General features: G+C 36.1%; 1 protein-coding gene and 1 long non-coding RNA gene across 2 annotated transcripts; one reads left to right on the top strand and one right to left on the bottom strand.

The window, feature by feature from the left end:
* Window positions 1-1,321: 1,321 nt before the first annotated feature.
* LOC127154159 (uncharacterized) lies at window positions 1,322-16,170 on the bottom strand. Its single transcript, XM_051095567.1, has 7 exons — window positions 16,013-16,170; window positions 13,217-13,816; window positions 11,080-11,280; window positions 7,692-8,161; window positions 7,396-7,423; window positions 7,178-7,263; window positions 1,322-2,158 (listed from the first exon to the last, which is right to left on the bottom strand). The coding sequence occupies exons 1-7, from the start codon at window positions 16,071-16,073 to the stop codon at window positions 2,087-2,089; spliced, it is 1,518 nt and encodes a 505-aa protein (XP_050951524.1). The 5' UTR covers window positions 16,074-16,170; the 3' UTR covers window positions 1,322-2,086.
* LOC127154160 (uncharacterized) lies at window positions 8,084-13,482 on the top strand. Its single transcript, XR_007825451.1, has 6 exons — window positions 8,084-8,143; window positions 8,724-8,843; window positions 9,672-9,773; window positions 11,897-11,998; window positions 13,118-13,216; window positions 13,418-13,482. It is a non-coding gene; the product is annotated as an uncharacterized LOC127154160 (long non-coding RNA).
* Window positions 16,171-18,506: the final 2,336 nt, after the last annotated feature.

The following is an 18,506-nucleotide window of genomic DNA, read 5'->3' as shown; positions in this document are numbered from 1 at the left end:
TCTAAGTATTTAAACACTGATTATACACCTATAAATACCAAAATAAGAGGGCTATCAAAATAACTGATGGCTTTTGTTTCTTTTTTCAAAGTGATGATTGTTTTCCCTCAGTATCTTGAATCATATTTAGCCTATATACCGCATAAGAAGCCTGGATTATTTAGATATATTATAAACTTAATATAAAATGATACAGCCTTTAAAATCTCAATACAGACATTTATGTATAAACCGTTCTCTTCTGAATGTTTTTCAAAAAAATAAATAAATAAAAAAAAATAAAGCTTTGTAATTAATGATAAACTGAAGTCAAACATACCACCTGACTTTTAACTAGCCCTGACTATTTGCATTCTATAAAGTATGTGTTATCATGTTTACTATTCAGTGTTCACTGTATGAAATGCATTAAAACACCCTTAGGCCTGGTTTCACAGACAGGGTTTAGACTAAACCAGGATTAGGCCATAGTTCAATTAGGACATTTAAGTAATGTTTATAAATGTGCCTTAGAAAAAAATATTACTGGTGTCCATCTTGAGACAAAACAAAGGCATTGATATATTTTAAGATCAATCAGTGCAAGTTTCTTTCAGGTGAAACAGCTCAAACGTACATTTTAGTCTGGGACTAGGCTTAAACCTTGTCTGTGCAACAGAGGATTAGTGATTTTAATAAAAGTCAGACTTTTGGGTGTAATAATTCTATTATTCAGCTGCTCAATATGTCTGCTATGAAACACATTATAAAGTTCTAAAAAATAAATAAATAAATAAATATCGGATTTAATGGCAAAATATGGCAGTCTTGACATTTGTCATTTCACTCATTCTAAGTCAGAGCAGATTTTGAACATGACTAAAATATGACAAAAGTTAGTAAGATTTACAGTATGAGGAAACATTCCCATCAATCATTTTTGAAAACACTCGATTTAGAGGATAAGAGTTGAAAGGCTTGGTACATTTATGATCAGTATCTGTATGAAATATCTATATTTCTTAATAATCTTGATGAACTAGAAAAGATTAGAAAGAAGGACAGAAAAGAGGTTAAGCATAGAAATAAATAAACTTGAAACCATTTCTATTAACTTGGTTTTTAAAACACAAGTACATATGACCAGAAAATTAACTGATACTTCATAACCAAATACCTTATCATAAGAGAACAGTGAGTTTATTTAGGTTTCTCAGAATTTCCCCATCGCTGACTCTGGTTCATCAGCATTTTTAACCTGCCAAGTAGTTCCACAAGCATTTAAACAATGAGAAACATTTACTTGGGCTTCTAAAGCTGCAGACTGTTACAGTTGTTACTTCACAACGTAAACTAATTAAATGCATACATCTGGTGTGAGTTTTACAGTTAAAATTTGAAAGAAAAAAAAAATCTAAATTCTAAATTGTCAGCTTGGTTGCAAAAATGATGAGAAAGTGGATCTAAATGCAGCAGTATTAGTTTTATTTACACAAAACTCAGAAACAAGAGCAAAACAACTAGGTCACAAGCAATAAGAACTGACAAAAAATTGAAGAAAACACAGAACTTAAATAGACTAATCAAACTAGCAAATGAAAGCAGGTGTGAAAAATTAATCAACTGAGAGTCCTAAAACAAAAAAATAAAACTGTGACACAACCACCCAAAACCAAAACACATAACCAAAATACATTTTAAAATATATTTACCATTTATTTAAAATAGTACAGGACTTCAGTATTTCCAAGAACACATTTTTGAACTATTGTCTTGAAAGACTTCTAGTTATCTACCTAGTATAAGTTGAATGCAACACATTCTGACATTTTGTTGTATAGATAGGAGCTTTTGTAATTATTCAGACTGAAGGGAGCAGAAATTAACATCCACAAAAATATTACATATTACACAAAACCGCTTAAGTGACTGTTGAGTTCAAAATGAAAAAGTGCATAACAGCAGAAAAAAACCACACACATTAAAATTAACCTTTTATCTGTGACTATAAGTGGTTCTTTTTTTAATCACAGTTTATATTCAAAATACTGACTGGACACTTTATTCAAAGATTGCTTGTAGAAGATTGCAGTTTTCCATGTCATTCTTAGGGCAACAATTTTCTTGATTTCTTTACTGTAATCCTGATAGTCCCAGTGCTGTTTGTGTGCTTGAAAAACTGCAATGAAAATTGATAAGCACTGTAAACATTACAGTTAAATTCAATCTGCAACCATTATTTTTACTCAGGCTGAAAAATTAGTTCAGCAATGGACTAGTCTACAGACAGCAAAATATCTATTCAGAGTAGACACATTTCCCTTGTTAGAAGTAAATCACTAGGTAATTGTTGATTGTTAATGTTGAAGTATCGTCTTTTCACTGTCATGGTAAAAAAAAAAAAAAAAAACAAACAAAAAAAAAACGCTCTGGTTACTAACATAACCTCGGTTACCTGAGATAAGGGAATGAGCGTTGCATCACTGACGCTTTGGGTAAACCCCAGTTTACTCTGATACTGAAGCCTGATTTGATAACATTATACCTGAACAAACCAATGGCACTTTCGCCAGCCAAAAGGAGAGCTAATGGCTATATAAGCCGGCTCAGTATCATTAGAATCAATAACAGTTCAACTGAACCGACAGTCATCGATTCGTGCACAGCTTATGGCACGTCAAGCTATGCAATGCCCATTCCCTTATTACAGGGAAACGAGGTTACGTTAGGTTACCAGAACATTCACTGTCAAACAGTCCCTCTCGTTGCATCACTGGCACTTTGGAGAATGCATCCAATAGCGCCATGCCTATGCGCAGATGCAGAACACAGCTTGCTTAGAAGCCCAGCTGACAGCACTCTATTGAGGGCTCCGTTACCTGAGCTATAAGAGGACCCGAGCTACCAATCTGAGGTCTATTCACTATTGCCCTTCCACTCAACGAGGGGAATAAGGTAGATTAAGCAGACAGCATCTGCACTTGCAAAGTGGGGACATCCAAATTGTAAAATCTACTAAAAGTATACACGACAAGTTGGTGGCAGCACAAATCTTACTAACAGAAATTCCACTGGACCACACCCAGAGCATTCCTCTGGTGGAATACCTGTGGGGCACTGCAAGCCAGCTGCAACATAAGCCAGGGCTACAGTATCTACTATCAAACAAGATAATCTCTGCTTTGTAACAGGCTGTTTTTTTGAATGGGACTGTCTGAACAGATGTTTACCATCCACCATGGGGAGTTCTAACAGGGTGATGACTTGGGCTCTGAATGGAGTTGAGAGCACTTTAGGCACTTAACTGTATCTCAGTTTGAGAACAACTTTACAGTTGTTAGGCCCAAATTCCAGACAGGAAGCGCTAACAGAGAGCACTTGAAGTCACCATCCCGATTGGCTGATGCTAAGTCCAACAGGAGGACAGTCTTGAGTGACATGAGCTGTAGGTCAGCCGTTTGAAGCGGCTTGAAAGGAGGGCCCTTGGGACTATAGATAAATGTCAGTACAATTTTAGGAAGAGGCAGACTCAGTTTCAAAACTCCCCTTAAAAACTTAACGACCAAGTCGTTTCTGCTGATTGACTGGCCAGCTATGAGGGAATGATTTGCTGTGATAGCTGCCAAATAAACTGTGTGGATAGGGCTGCAGATAGCAGCTGAATCATTTCTGGGAACCAAGTCTGTTTTTTCCAGAATGGGGCCATCATGAGGAGTAAGCATCTTGTCTCCCTGACTCACCTGACAACCTGAGGAAGCAGGGTGATTGGTGAGAAGAATGATATGCAGGGGTTGCTCTTGGTCTGACCAGGAGCCGAATGCCAAATTGCCCTTGAACAGCACTCTCCAGATCGAGCTGGAAGCGTTTGTCATGACCTTCTTCCTTCTGGAGGTCAGTCCCAGTTGGACTGATTGAAATAGGCAGGGAGTTGTCCAAGGGGTCACAGCTCTGATACAGCAATGAGTTACCCTGACATAATATCGGCTCAGGCGCCAGGCATGGGATGGAACGTGAATGGGATGGAAAGTGCGAGGAGCTAGGGACAGTCCAAATGGCAGGACAGTGTACTGATAGGCCACTCTTTCGAATGCGAATCCCAAGAATGTTCTGATGGTGGGCTATGTAGATGTGAAAAGTAAGCGTCTTTCAGATCCACTGTCAAAAAGCAGTCCCCGGGGCATATTTGCACAAGGATCTGTATTAATGTCAACATTTTGAACGGCCATCTCATGACAGCATGATTCAAATGTCTTGAGATCGAGAATAGGTCTCAGCCCACCTTTTTTGTGGGGGGGACAAGGTATCTGCTGTAAAAGCCTGACTTGCTGCTCACTAAAGGGGCCTATTTCCACAGCACCTTTTGCAAACCGTGTTTGTACTTCAGACTGGAGACCTGGAGCAACGTTGTCCCATATTAAAGTTTGAGTAACATCTCTGAAACGAGGCAGATTGCGAGCTAACTCAAGCAAGTAATCTCATTCTATTGTATTTAGAATCCAACTTGACAGGGCCAGAATGGCTTTCCAAGCCAAAAGCCCGGTGGCCATGACAGTTCACCTTGAAGTGGGGAGAGACTGGCATTTGCATTTGTGACTACATGGGGATAAGAAATCTGAAAATTTTAAAGCCAAGTGTCCAGCTTTTTTTTTTTTTTGTCTTGGGCCAGCCTGAAGTGACACAGAGCATATTAAGTCTTCTGTTCCTTAGTAAAGTGCTCCGCGAACCCGTTGATGGCAGGGCCAAACAGTCCTTTGGTGCATTCCAACACCATCAGATTGGCCATTGCCCTGTCGACAGCCTGTGTTGTTGCCTTGGTAGTGTGCAGGGCAAGATCTGTCGCTGTCCGCAGCTCCTTGAAAGCACAGGGATCTCTTCCAGACTCGTCCATATCATGGAAAAGTTTGGCTTGAAATACTGCGAGCAACACCCTCACTGTGCCCGTCTCCATGCAGAGAGTCCCTGAATGAGCTACTGAAATTTTGTGCACTGAAATTTTCTCAGGAAAACGCTCTAAAGGTGCCAGATGGCTGCAGGGGAAGGCTTGCAGCTTCTTCCTCTGCGAGGGGTCCTTTTAAGGCGGTGAGCAGACTGAGCTTTTCTTCCTTCTTCTTCTTAGGCTTCTGTCGCAGAGTCAACAAAGAGATGGTCTCACCGCTGAAGGAGAATATTCTGATGAAATGGTGGTCTGAGGGTTACCCATCAGGGGTTTACCCAAAGCATCAGTGACGCAACGAAGGGACCATTCGATATGGAACATATTTTAGACTTATACACCAATTTGAAGTAGACGTCAGTTATGTCACTTGCAGCTGCGCGTGCATAGTGGTTGCAGAGAAACACTGGTAACAAGTGGAGGTGAATGGGTAAAATCCATGGTATAAGAGGACAAAAAAAATACTTTGTACCTTTTCATGTCAAAATCAGAATGCAAATAATTTTTATAGAATAGTGTTGTCAAAGACACCGTTTGAAGCTAAACGCAGACCTTTAAACAGACATACTATGGATGAAAACTGCTATGATTACTCTACATTTGAAGCATAAATTTGATTTAAACAATAGGTCTACATAATATTCACATATGCTTTTCATAGGGGACGTATTGTATTTGCCCTACAGTTACAGCATAAAATATTATTTAAACCTATTACTATTAACATTATACATAACAGTTATTTATTTTATCTCACAATTCTGGCTTTTTTCCCCCTCGCAAATGCAAGTTTATATCTATAATTTATAATTTGGACTTTATAACTCGATTTAACTCAAAACCTGTGAGTTTGTTAATTCTGAGGGAAAAAAAGCCAGAAGTGTGTGATATTGTTACGAATCTGGTCGGTGACCTGCGGTCCGCTCACCACCAGATGTCGCTCTCACCATGTCACTATGCTCAGACTGCACTACACCCCGGACTACATTCCCCGTCATCCAGCGCGCTGATTGGGTCAGCACCTGTAACCAGTCAGCGGCGCTATAAAAGCCCCCCGGACTTTCCCTCTGGATCTCACAGAGTATTGTTGTTGTTATTATCAGTGTTAGCGTTCCTAGTTTCCTAGTTTCCTTGTTCCCTAGTTTCCTTGTTCCCTAGTTCCCGAGTTCCTAGTTCCCTGTGTTTAGTTCCCTCGCCTGGCCATCTCGTCTCGTCTGTCTCGCTGCCTGCCTACTGGACTCTAGCTCGTTTCTTGAATTATTCTCTCGTCTCGTGCCTTTACGGATTACGTTCGCCACGAATCGACCCACGCCTGCTTCACAGACTTCTACTGTGCCTCGCCGTAACATACCTGTTTGCTGTTGTTTTGACCCTGCCTGCCTGACCATGCCTTTGTCTTGTCGATTCAATAAAAGCTCGCAAATGGATCCCCTCACCTCTCGTCTCACTCACTCCGTTACAGATATGAACTCTGTGCCAAGGGGAGAATGATAAGTTTTTTTGTTACCTTATTAGAATTGTAAGATATAATCTCAGAATTGCAAGAATAAAGTCAGAATTTTGAAATATAAAATCAAATTTACATTTTTTTAAATCTGTTTATTCCATGGCTCCGTAGACTTATACTTGAACCACCCACAAAAACGTCATCCCTATTTCAGATCTGTAAGACTATCCCACTATTTAACGTCAATTTCGTTGAATAACAGTGCTTATCACTGTGTGACAAGCTCTTGTAATATGCAGAGAACATCTTGAAAATGACATTTAATCAATATAATGTATAATATTTTTAAACGTAACTATTTTGTACTGTATCCATGTAATTCTCTAGCCATAAAGGCTGCCTCTCCCAGGTTTTCTGCAACCATGATGTGCATACATGTTTACAAACCTATAATTGGTCTAAAGCTACAGGTTATGTTATGCAGGTTGTACTCTCAGTTTGTCAAGTTAATGATTACAATGAAGCACACACACACACACACACACACACACACACACACACATATATATTATTTATATACACAGTAGTCAACATTTGAAGTGTATCAGAAAAAGTTCATAAAAGTTGTCCTAAGACAAGAGCAGGCATTGTTTTGGTTTTAGGACAACTCTGATGAAAGGTTTTGATCCACTTCAGATGTTGACTAGTATATATATATATATATATATATATATATATATACACACATATACATGTGTGTGTGTATTTATTTATTTATTTATTTATTTATATACATTATTGACAGAATATCAGCTTACCTTGTCAATATTTGCAATCATGTCCTCATTGCTTAACTCAACAAAGGATCTCATTTTGAAAGTAATGTATGCAACTGCTGTCGAATCTATAAAAAATCAAATTCAAATCAGATTTATAACAGCATATAACTGTGAATTAAACTTTAATCTATTCACAAAACCATGAAACGGTGAATAATAAAAAAATTGCCTAAACAGATAAAATCTAATTTATTTACTTCGCAGGACAGTGGTAGATGTTAGCACTGTTGATGAGGATGTTGGTTTAGTTGTTATTAATTGAGTAGTAGATGTTAATGCAGTTGATATCAATGTTGATGCAGTTAATGTTGACGTTGGTGCAGTTGTTGTTGATTGAGTGGTAGATGTTGGTTGCTGCAGTTGTTGTTGATTGAGTCGTAGATGTTGGCACAGTTGATGTTGAAGTTGCTGCAGTTGTTGTTGATTGAGTGGTAGATGTTGACACAGTTGATGTTGGTGCAGCTGTTGTTGATTGAGTTGTAGATGTTGGCACAGTTGATGTTGAGGTTGGTGCAGTTGTTGTTGATAAAGGTAAAGTTGTTGTTTGAGTTGTAATTGTTGTTTCAGTTGTTGGATCAACTGCAAATGTTGTTTCAATTCTCGTTGTTGATTCTGTTGATTCAGTAGATGCTAGTGTAGTTGATATTCCTTTTACAGATGTAGATGTGGTTTCAGCTGTTGATTGAACTACAGTAGTTGGTTCAGTTGTTGTTGTTGATTCCGATGTAGATGTTAGGATAGTTGATGTTCCTGTTACAGGTGTAGATGTGGTTTCAGTTGTTGACTGAACTACAGTAGTTGGTTCAGTTGTTGTTGTTGATTCAGATGTAGTTGTTATGATAGTTGATGTTCCTGTTACAGGTGTAGATGTGGTTTCAGTTGTTGATTGAACTACAGTTGTTGGTTCAGTTGTTGTCGTTGATTCAGATGTAGTTGTTATGATAGGTGATGTTCCTGTTACAGGTGTAGATGTGGTTTTGGTTGTTGATTGAACTACAGTTGTTGGTTGTTGTTGTCATTGATTCAGATGTAGTTGTTATGATAGTTGATGTTCCTGTTACAGGTGTAGATGTGGTTTCAGTTGTTGATTGAACTACAGTAGTTGGTTCAGTTGTTGTCGTTGATTCAGATGTAGTTGTTATGATAGTTGATGTTCCTGTTACAGGTGTAGATGTGGTTTCAGTTGTTGACTGAAGTACAGTAGTTGGTTCAGTTGTTGTTGTTGATTCAGATGTAGTTGTTATGATAGTTGATGTTCCTGTTACAGGTGTAGATGTGGTTTCAGTTGTTGTTGTTGATTCAGATGTAGTTGTTATGATAGTTGATGTTCCTGTTACAGGTGTAGATGTGGTTTCAGTTGTTGATTGAACTACAGTAGTTGGTTCTGTTGTTGTCGTTGATTCAGATGTAGTTGTTATGATAGTTGATGTTCCTGTTACAGGTGTAGATGTGGTTTCAGTTGTTGATTGAACTACAGTTGTTGGTTCAGTTGTTGTTGTTGATTCAGATGTAGTTGTTATGATAGTTGATGTTCCTGTTACAGGTGTAGATGTGGTTTCGGTTGTTGATTGAACTACAGTAGTTGGTTCAATTGTTGTCGTTGATTCAGATGTAGTTGTTATGATAGTTGATGTTCCTGTTACAGGTGTAGATGTGGTTTCAGTTGTTGATTGAACTACAGTTGTTGGTTCAGTTGTTGTCGTTGATTCCGATGTAGTTGTTATGATAGGTGATGTTCCTGTTACAGGTGTAGATGTGGTTTCGGTTGTTGATTGAACTACAGTTGTTGGTTCAGTTGTCATTGATTCAGATGTAGTTGTTATGATAGTTGATGTTCCTGTTACAGGTGTAGATGTGGTTTCAGTTGTTGACTGAACTACAGTAGTTGGTTCTGTTGTTGTCGTTGATTCAGATGTAGTTGTTATGATAGTTGATGTTCCTGTTACAGGTGTAGATGTGGTTTCAGTTGTTGACTGAAATACAGTAGTTGGTTCAGTTGTTGATTCAGATGTAGTTGTTATGATAGTTGATGTTCCTGTTACAGGTGTAGATGTGGTTTCAGATGTAGTTGTTGTTGATTGAGGTGTAGATGTGGTTTCAGTTGTTGATAGTTCTGTTGTTGTTGATTCAGATGTAGTTGTTATGATAGTTGATGTTCCTGTTACAGGTGTAGATGTGGTTTCAGTTGTTGATTGAACTACAGTAGTTGGTTCTGTTGTTGTCGTTGATTCAGATGTAGTTGTTATGATAGTTGATGTTCCTGTTACAGGTGTAGATGTGGTTTCAGTTGTTGATTGAACTACAGTTGTTGGTTCAGTTGTTGTTGTTGATTCAGATGTAGTTGTTATGATAGTTGATGTTCCTGTTACAGGTGTAGATGTGGTTTCAGTTGTTGATTGAACTACAGTAGTTGGTTCAGTTGTTGTCGTTGATTCAGATGTAGTTGTTATGATAGTTGATGTTCCTGTTACAGGTGTAGATGTGGTTTCGGTTGTTGATTGAACTACAGTAGTTGGTTCTGTTGTTGTCGTTGATTCAGATGTAGTTGTTATGATAGTTGATGTTCCTGTTACAGGTGTAGATGTGGTTTCAGTTGTTGATTGAACTACAGTTGTTGGTTCTGTTGTTGTTGATTCAGATGTAGTTGTTATGATAGTTGATGTTCCTGTTACAGGTGTAGATGTGGTTTCAGTTGTTGACTGAACTACAGTAGTTGGTTCTGTTGTTGTTGATTCAGATGTAGTTGTTATGATAGTTGATGTTCCTGTTACAGGTGTAGATGTGGTTTCAGTTGTTGATTGAACTACAGTAGTTGGTTCAGTTGTTGTTGTTGATTCAGATGTAGTTGTTATGATAGTTGATGTTCCTGTTACAGGTGTAGATGTGGTTTCAGTTGTTGATTGAACTACAGTAGTTGGTTCTGTTGTTGTTGTTGATTCAGATGTAGTTGTTATGATAGTTGATGTTCCTGTTACAGGTGTAGATGTGGTTTCAGTTGTTGATTGAACTACAGTTGTTGGTTCAGTTGTTGTCGTTGATTCAGATGTAGTTGTTATGATAGTTGATGTTCCTGTTACAGGTGTAGATGTGGATGTTGTTGATTGAACTACAGTAGTTGGTTCTGTTGTTGTGTTGATTCAGATGTAGTTGTTATGATAGTTGATGTTCCTGTTACAGGTGTAGATGTGGTTTCAGTTGTTGACTGAACTACAGTAGTTGGTTCTGTTGTAGTTGATTCAGATGTAGTTGTTATGATAGTTGATGTTCCTGTTACAGGTGTAGATGTGGTTTCAGTTGTTGACTGAACTACAGTAGTTGGCTTTGTTGTTGTTGTTGATTCAGATGTAGTTGTTATGATAGTTGATGTTCCTGTTACAGGTGTAGATGTGGTTTCAGTTGTTGATTGAACTACAGTAGTTGGTTCAGTTGTTGTTGTTGATTCAGATGTAGTTGTTATGATAGTTGATGTTCCTGTTACAGGTGTAGATGGTTTCAGTTGTTGATTGAACTACAGTTGTTGGTTCTGTTTGTTGTTGATTCAGATGTAGTTGTTATGATAGTTGATGTTCCTGTTACAGGTGTAGATGTGGTTTCAGTTGTTGATTGAACTACAGTAGTTGGGTTTGTTGTTGTCGTTGATTCAGATGTAGTTGTTATGATAGTTGATGTTCCTGTTACAGGTGTAGATGTGGTTTCAGTTGTTGATTGAACTACAGTTGTTGGTTCTGTTGTTGTTGATTCAGATGTAGTTGTTATGATAGTTGATGTTCCTGTTACAGGTGTAGATGTGGTTTCAGTTGTTGATTGAACTACAGTAGTTGGTTCTGTTGTTGTCGTTGATTCAGATGTAGTTGTTATGATAGTTGATGTTCCTGTTACAGGTGTAGATGTGGTTTCAGTTGTTGATTGAACTACAGTAGTTGGTTCTGTTGTTGTCGTTGATTCAGATGTAGTTGTTATGATAGTTGATGTTCCTGTTACAGGTGTAGATGTGGTTTCAGTTGTTGATTGAACTACAGTTGTTGGTTCTGTTGTCGTTGATTCAGATGTAGTTGTTATGATAGTTGATGTTCCTGTTACAGGTGTAGATGTGGTTTCAGTTGTTGATTGAACTACAGTAGTTGGTTCTGTTGTTGTTGTTGATTCAGATGTAGTTGTTATGATAGTTGATGTTCCTGTTACAGGTGTAGATGTGGTTTCAGTTGTTGATTGAACTACAGTAGTTGGTTTTGTTGTTGTCGTTGATTCAGATGTAGTTGTTATGATAGTTGATGTTCCTGTTACAGGTGTAGATGTGGTTTCAGTTGTTGATTGAACTACAGTAGTTGGTCAGTTGTTGTGGTTGATTCAGATGTAGTTGTTATGATAGTTGATGTTCCTGTTACAGGTGTAGATGTGGTTTCAGTTGTTGATTGAACTACAGTAGTTGGTTCTGTTGTTGTTGATTCAGATGTAGTTGTTATGATAGTTGATGTTCCTGTTACAGGTGTAGATGTGGTTTCAGTTGTTGATTGAACTACAGTAGTTGGTTCAGTTGTTGATTCAGATTCGTTGATTCAGATGTAGTTGTTATGATAGTTGATGTTCCTGTTACAGGTGTAGATGTGGTTTCAGTTGTTGATTGAACTACAGTAGTTGGTTCTGTTGTTGTCGTTGATTCAGATGTAGATGTTAGGATAGTTGATGTTCCTGTTACAGGTGTAGATGTGGTTTCGGTTGTTGATTGAACTACAGTAGTTGGTTCTGTTGTTGTCGTTGATTCAGATGTAGATGTTAGGATAGTTGATGTTCCTGTTACAGGTGTAGATGTGGTTTCAGTTGTTGATTGAACTACAGTAGTTGGTTCAGTTGTTGTTGTTGATTCAGATGTAGTTGTTATGATAGTTGATGTTCCTGTTACAGGTGTAGATGTGGTTTCAGTTGTTGATTGAACTACAGTAGTTGGTTCAGTTGTTGTCGTTGATTCAGATGTAGTTGTTATGATAGTTGATGTTCCTGTTACAGGTGTAGATGTGGTTTCAGTTGTTGATTGAACTACAGTAGTTGGTTCAGTTGTTGTTGTTGATTCAGATGTAGTTGTTATGATAGTTGATGTTCCTGTTACAGGTGTAGATGTGGTTTCAGTTGTTGATTGAACTACAGTAGTTGGTTCAGTTGTTGTCGTTGATTCAGATGTAGTTGTTATGATAGTTGATGTTCCTGTTACAGGTGTAGATGTGGTTTCAGTTGTTGATTGAACTACAGTAGTTGGTTCTGTTGTTGTTGTTGATTCAGATGTAGTTGTTATGATAGTTGATGTTCCTGTTACAGGTGTAGATGTGGTTTCAGTTGTTGATTGAACTACAGTAGTTGGTTCTGTTGTTGTCGTTGATTCAGATGTAGTTGTTATGATAGTTGATGTTCCTGTTACAGGTGTAGATGTGGTTTCAGTTGTTGATTGAACTACAGTAGTTGGTTTAGTTGTTGTTGTTGATTCAGATGTAGTTGTTATGATAGTTGATGTTCCTGTTACAGGTGTAGATGTGGTTTCAGTTGTTGATTGAACTACAGTAGTTGGTTCAGTTGTTGTGTTGATTCAGATGTAGTTGTTATGATAGTTGATGTTCCTGTTACAGGTGTAGATGTGGTTTTCAGTTGTTGATTGAACTACAGTAGTTGGTTCTGTTGTTGTCGTTGATTCAGATGTAGTTGTTATGATAGTTGATGTTCCTGTTACAGGTGTAGATGTGGTTTCAGTTGTTGACTGAACTACAGTAGTTGGTTCTGTTGTCGTTGATTCAGATGTAGTTGTTATGATAGTTGATGTTCCTGTTACAGGTGTAGATGTGGTTTCAGTTGTTGATTGAACTACAGTAGTTGGTTCTGTTGTTGTCGTTGATTCAGATGTAGTTGTTATGATAGTTGATGTTCCTGTTACAGGTGTAGATGTGGTTTCAGTTGTTGACTGAACTACAGTAGTTGGTTCTGTTGTAGTTGATTCAGATGTAGTTGTTATGATAGTTGATGTTCCTGTTACAGGTGTAGACATGGTTTCAGTTGTTGATTGAACTACAGTTGTTGATTCTGTTGTTGTCGTTGATTCAGATGTAGATGTTAGGATAGTTGATGTTCCTGTTACAGGTGTAGATGTGGTTTCAGTTGTTGATTGAACTACAGTAGTTGGTTCTGTTGTCGTTGATTCAGATGTAGTTGTTATGATAGTTGATGTTCCTGTTACAGGTGTAGATGTGGTTTCAGTTGTTGACTGAACTACAGTAGTTGGTTCTGTTGTTGTTGATTCAGATGTAGTTGTTATGATAGTTGATGTTCCTGTTACAGGTGTAGATGTGGTTTCAGTTGTTGACTGAACTACAGTAGTTGGTTCTGTTGTAGTTGATTCAGATGTAGTTGTTATGATAGTTGATGTTCCTGTTACAGGTGTAGATGTGGTTTCAGTTGTTGACTGAACTACAGTAGTTGATTCTGTTGTAGTTGATTCAGATGTAGATGTTACGATAGTTGATGTTCCTGTTACAGGTGTAGATCTGGTTTCAGTTGTTGGTTGAACTACAGTTGTTTCAGTTGGTGTCATTGATTCAGATGTAGATGCTGTTGTAGTTGGTGCAGATGTTTGTGCATCTGATGATGTAAATGAAAATTAAGCAGCATGACTTTAGTAGATGAAATGGAAGAAAGAAAAAACATTTAGAGATGCCAGAGAACAGTAACCTTTTGTGTAAATAAAGCAAACATTGAAGTGACTTTCATCTGACCTATAAATGAATTTTTTTCAGTGTTTGGATTACTTTTTTGAACAAGTCAATTAGATCCATTGGTGGACACTCTAACAAAGCAGTGTAACAATTGTGTCATGTTCATCTGTGAGTGTTTTTTTTTTTTTTTTTCTGGCACTGACATCCAAATAACCTGCATTACAAGATTTGTTTGTATTTGCAGGAAGTATTTTGTTTTTTTAGGCTTTACTGGGGAGTTTGTTTTATAACATGATGCGTAATTATTAAATAATTTAAGAAATAATTATGATTATTATTATAATTATGGAACAAGAGTTGATTTGTAAGGCACAGATAAACTTGCTGAATTAAAGGTCACCTACTTGTGTTTAATATAATCCTACATGTTTTGTGAGTCACACAATTTTTGTTTGTATTATGAACACTAAAGAGGAATACTGCTAATTTTGACATCAAAACTGCAGAAATAATGACAAACCGGTTTCCAGAACACTAGCCAATGTCTTCCTCCGGTCAGGCAAACAGAAAAATTTGATAGTTTAAGCCAATATTACAGTGTTGGGCTAGTTGAAAATGGGCCAAAGTTTTGATAGAAGCACAGAGATATATTAAACCTGATTTCATTTTTTTTTTCATTCTACTATGTAAAAACTGGTCAGAGTACTCTAATTTCAGATTAACAGATTAATAAATGCAAAATATTTGGAATTTGCAGTGTTAGGGTTAGGTTCTTCGCATGATTTAAATTCCTTTGTAACCCCAGGTGAAAAAAAGTGCACTTTCACTTACTCTATTTTCACGCACTAATTTTGTACTTAATATACTAAAAATGATTCTGTAGTACTTCTTAAGATAAACTTAAACTTTCTGTTTTTTAGCATACTATCTCTAAAATTGTATTTAGTTACCACTTGTAGTACACTTGAACCCATCATACACTAGTACACTCAAATGTACTCCAAATGGTAACTAAATACATTTTTTTAAATACAGAGGTAGTATTTTAAAAGCACATTTTATTTTTAGTATATTAACGACAAAATTAGTGCATGAAAATATAGCACTTTCAGTACATTATTAAACTGCACTTTTTCACCTGGGACTGACAACTCAATAGTAATTTAGTTTTTTATTTATTTATTTATTTTTTTATATGTTTGACAAAAATACATGATACATGAATTATTCAGAAATGGTAAAAGTATTAACAGAGATATTTTATAATTCTAAATAAACCTAATCATATCAGGATATATCAGAATATATTTTTGTTATTAAACATTTTTGATACACCTTGTATGAAGATATCTCACAATAAATTTTGTTTAAACATTTTTGTGACCCTGATATAATTCAGTTATATAAATTACACTGAATGTATAAAAGTTTAATAATAATTTAGCAATATACACAATATACACACACACAAATAAAAATATATATATACACTACCGTTCAAAAGTTTGGGGTCAGTACATTTTTATTGTTTCTTTCTTTTTTTTTTTTAAGAAATTAATACTTTTATTCACCAAGGATGTATTAAGTTAATAATTAAAAGTTTATTAAAAGTTAATAATAAATAATTTACATTGTTATAAAATATTTATATTTTGAATAAACACTGTACTTTTTAAACTTGTTATTCATGAAAGAATCCTGAAAAAAAAATGACAGGTTCCAAAAAATATTTGGCAGCACAACTGTTGACATTATCCAACATTGATCATTCTAATAATAAATCCGCATATTAGAATGATTTCTGAAGGATCGTGTGACACTTAAGACTGGAGTAACAGCTGATAAAAATTCAGCATTTCATCACAGGAATAAATTCTATTTTAAAGTATGTTAAAATAAAAAACATTATTTTATATTGTAAAAACATTTTGCAATATTACTGTTTTTTTTTCTATATTTTTAATCAAATAAATGCAGCGTTGATGAGCATAAGAGACTTCTTTAAAGACTATTACAAGTCTTACTGACCCCAAACTTTTGAACGGTAGTGTATATATATATACGCATACATATTTAATGCTTTAGTTGCAGATTAATATGTAGATTTAAATAGACATCTTACCTGATGGTACTAATCTACCAATCAGTAAAGCCAATGCAATAAATATCATAAATCGAAACATCTTGTGAGTTTTTTGCTACCAAAACATCAAACCAGAAAAATGACCTCGGAGAAGCAACCTGACATGAGTAATGCAAACTAAAGGAATAATCCTCTACTTCTACATGGAGAAAGACTGAAGACTGATGTGTTTGGCATCGAACTAAAACTTGTCCTTAAACTCCGCCCACCCATTAATTTGTACTAATATAACTGGTTCTCAGAATGAGTCACTAGAGTTCAGTGAAATTTTATTCTTTTTTTTTTTTTTATATAAAAAAGGGGGGCTCATTATTCCATTTCTGTCAGTCTGATCATCACATGTTTGTGAAACCTGTTAATTTTATGTCTCAGTTCTTTAACTTATATATATATGTCAATACCAATAGCTACACATTAAAAAACTAATTCATTCAAAAGTTTCTTCACTAAGTATTTTGTGAAGTAAATGAAATGTGCAGCAAGCTATAAATTCAGAAATGATTTTACTGGAAAACAATGTTATATAGTGCAAAACAGATTTTGCATACAGCTACAATACGTTCTAAGTCAGTGACTTACGACAAAATTTCAGTATGAGGAAACAAGTACAGTAATTAATCGTTACTGGTAACACTCTATTGTTTGTATCTGTGCTCTAGTTATTTAAGAGTGGATGAAAAGATTAATCTATAATCTTGTAATTATAATCTGTCATCTATGTTTCTTCATAATCTTGATGAAGTAGACGAGATCTGGATGCAAGACTTAAATGCAAGTAAACATGAGGAGGAAATTTACTTTGCCTCATCATAAGACAACAGTGAGTTTATTAAGGTTTCTCAAAATTGAAATTGAAACTGACTCTGGTTAATCAGCATTTCTTTGGAAAGGTGCCAAGTTTTTAAACAATGATTGGTACCAAGTGTCACTTCCCAACATATACTAACTTCGTCCTCATTAGATAGGTGTAAACACACATATTTGGTGTAAGTTTCAAATTTAAGATCACAATAAAAAGAGTTCACATGAAAATGAACATTTACTCACCCTCAGGCCATCCAAGATGAAGGTCAACTGAACAAATGATATAACGCTAAATTTCTCCAAAACGTATCTACATCTTGGATGCCCTGAGGGTGAGTACATGTTTAGCAAATGTTCACTTTTAGGTGAACTATTTGTCCTATTTCTGAGATCAGCCTACTTTAAGTAACAATGTTGGTCAGAGGGAGTAATTGCCAGAGATGTGGAAGTTAAAAATATAAATGTATTTACAGTGTATTTAAATATATCATAGCACCTATAAATCAGCATCAGATTTTTCTCACTGCATATTAAGAATCAGATTAATAATGTGAATGAAATGGTCTTGAGTAAGCATATTTACAGAAATGCATATGATTTGTCATGCATTATTACAGGGAAAAGCAGGCACATTAGCATGTTAAATCAGCATTTACAACATTTCACATTTTTTACTTACTATCTGGAAAGGCATCTAGTTGTCTAGCAAGTCTAACACGAATAGAAAACAATCTGTTTCTGAAATTACACTGAAGGGTGCAGAAATGAAACATTCACACAGTATTACATATTACATAACACAAATAATTCTTCACATTCAATAATGAAAAAAGTACAAGACTCAAAAAAATAAACTTTTAACTGTGCCTACAAGTATTCCTTGTAATTACAGATTTAATGTAATTACAGCTGTCCAAATTTACTTGGACAGCTCAATGGACAAAACCTTTTTTAATTTTGATCTTCTTTTAGAGATTGCTTGTAGAGGATGGCATGTGGTCGAATGTAAGTTTACCATCAGGGCCCGTATTCACAAAACATGTTAAGGCTAAAAGTAGCTCATAACTTGCCGATTTAGGAGAAAATCTTAAAAATAATGGGTGTGCCAGTCCTAAATTTAGGACTCCTAAGTTTTTGCTCAAAGAGTGTTTCACAAAGCGTTTTAGCGCTAAAACTAGCTCCTAAATCTGTGCAACGTAAACACTGATTTATACGCATCCGCAAGTTCGCTTGGGTTTGTGAAATCAACCATTTCGCGTGGCGGAGTGCACGGCTTCTCGAGTGAACTGTTCGCGTGTTTTGGCTGAACAGGTACGCCTGTACAAACATGCCCCTATAATCCATCACTGCATGATCACAGAAATAGTCAGATGGCAAATAACTCTTAGAGAGAAATCACGACCAGCGTTGGAAAGGACGAAAACTTCTGCAAGAAAGTTTGTGAAACTGTACATTTTAACACTATTGCATTGGTTTTACTGTTGAAGACTGCTGTAATAAAAATATTTCTCATAATTGCTTGTGTTAGTGTTTCACATTTAACTTATTTTCATAGGCATAATTTACAGGTGGGATGGGTGGGACACTTTTTGCAAGGCTCGATTTGTCCCCACCACTTTTTTTGAAAAAATTCATGAGATGGCGGTTTAGAACCCAAACCCTCTAACTC

The sequence above is a fragment of the Labeo rohita genome, chromosome 22, assembly GCF_022985175.1.
Source record: "Labeo rohita strain BAU-BD-2019 chromosome 22, IGBB_LRoh.1.0, whole genome shotgun sequence".
Taxonomy (NCBI): domain Eukaryota; kingdom Metazoa; phylum Chordata; class Actinopteri; order Cypriniformes; family Cyprinidae; genus Labeo; species Labeo rohita.
This window is presented reverse-complemented; position numbering and strand designations above follow the sequence as displayed.

What these genes read in the sequence shown, in the direction of transcription:
- LOC127154159 (XM_051095567.1), bottom strand. Translation starts at nt 16,073, where the DNA reads ATGTTTCGATTTATGATATTTATTGCATTGGCTTTACTGATTGGTAGA. An exon ending in AACTGAAACCATGTCTACAC is followed by an intron (nt 11,281 to 13,216) that starts CTGTAACAGGAA and finishes CCACATCTACAC; the next exon opens with CTGTAACAGGAACATCAACT. An exon ending in CACCAACCTCAACATCAACT is followed by an intron (nt 7,424 to 7,691) that starts GTGCCAACATCT and finishes TCCTCATCAACA; the next exon opens with GTGCTAACATCTACCACTGT.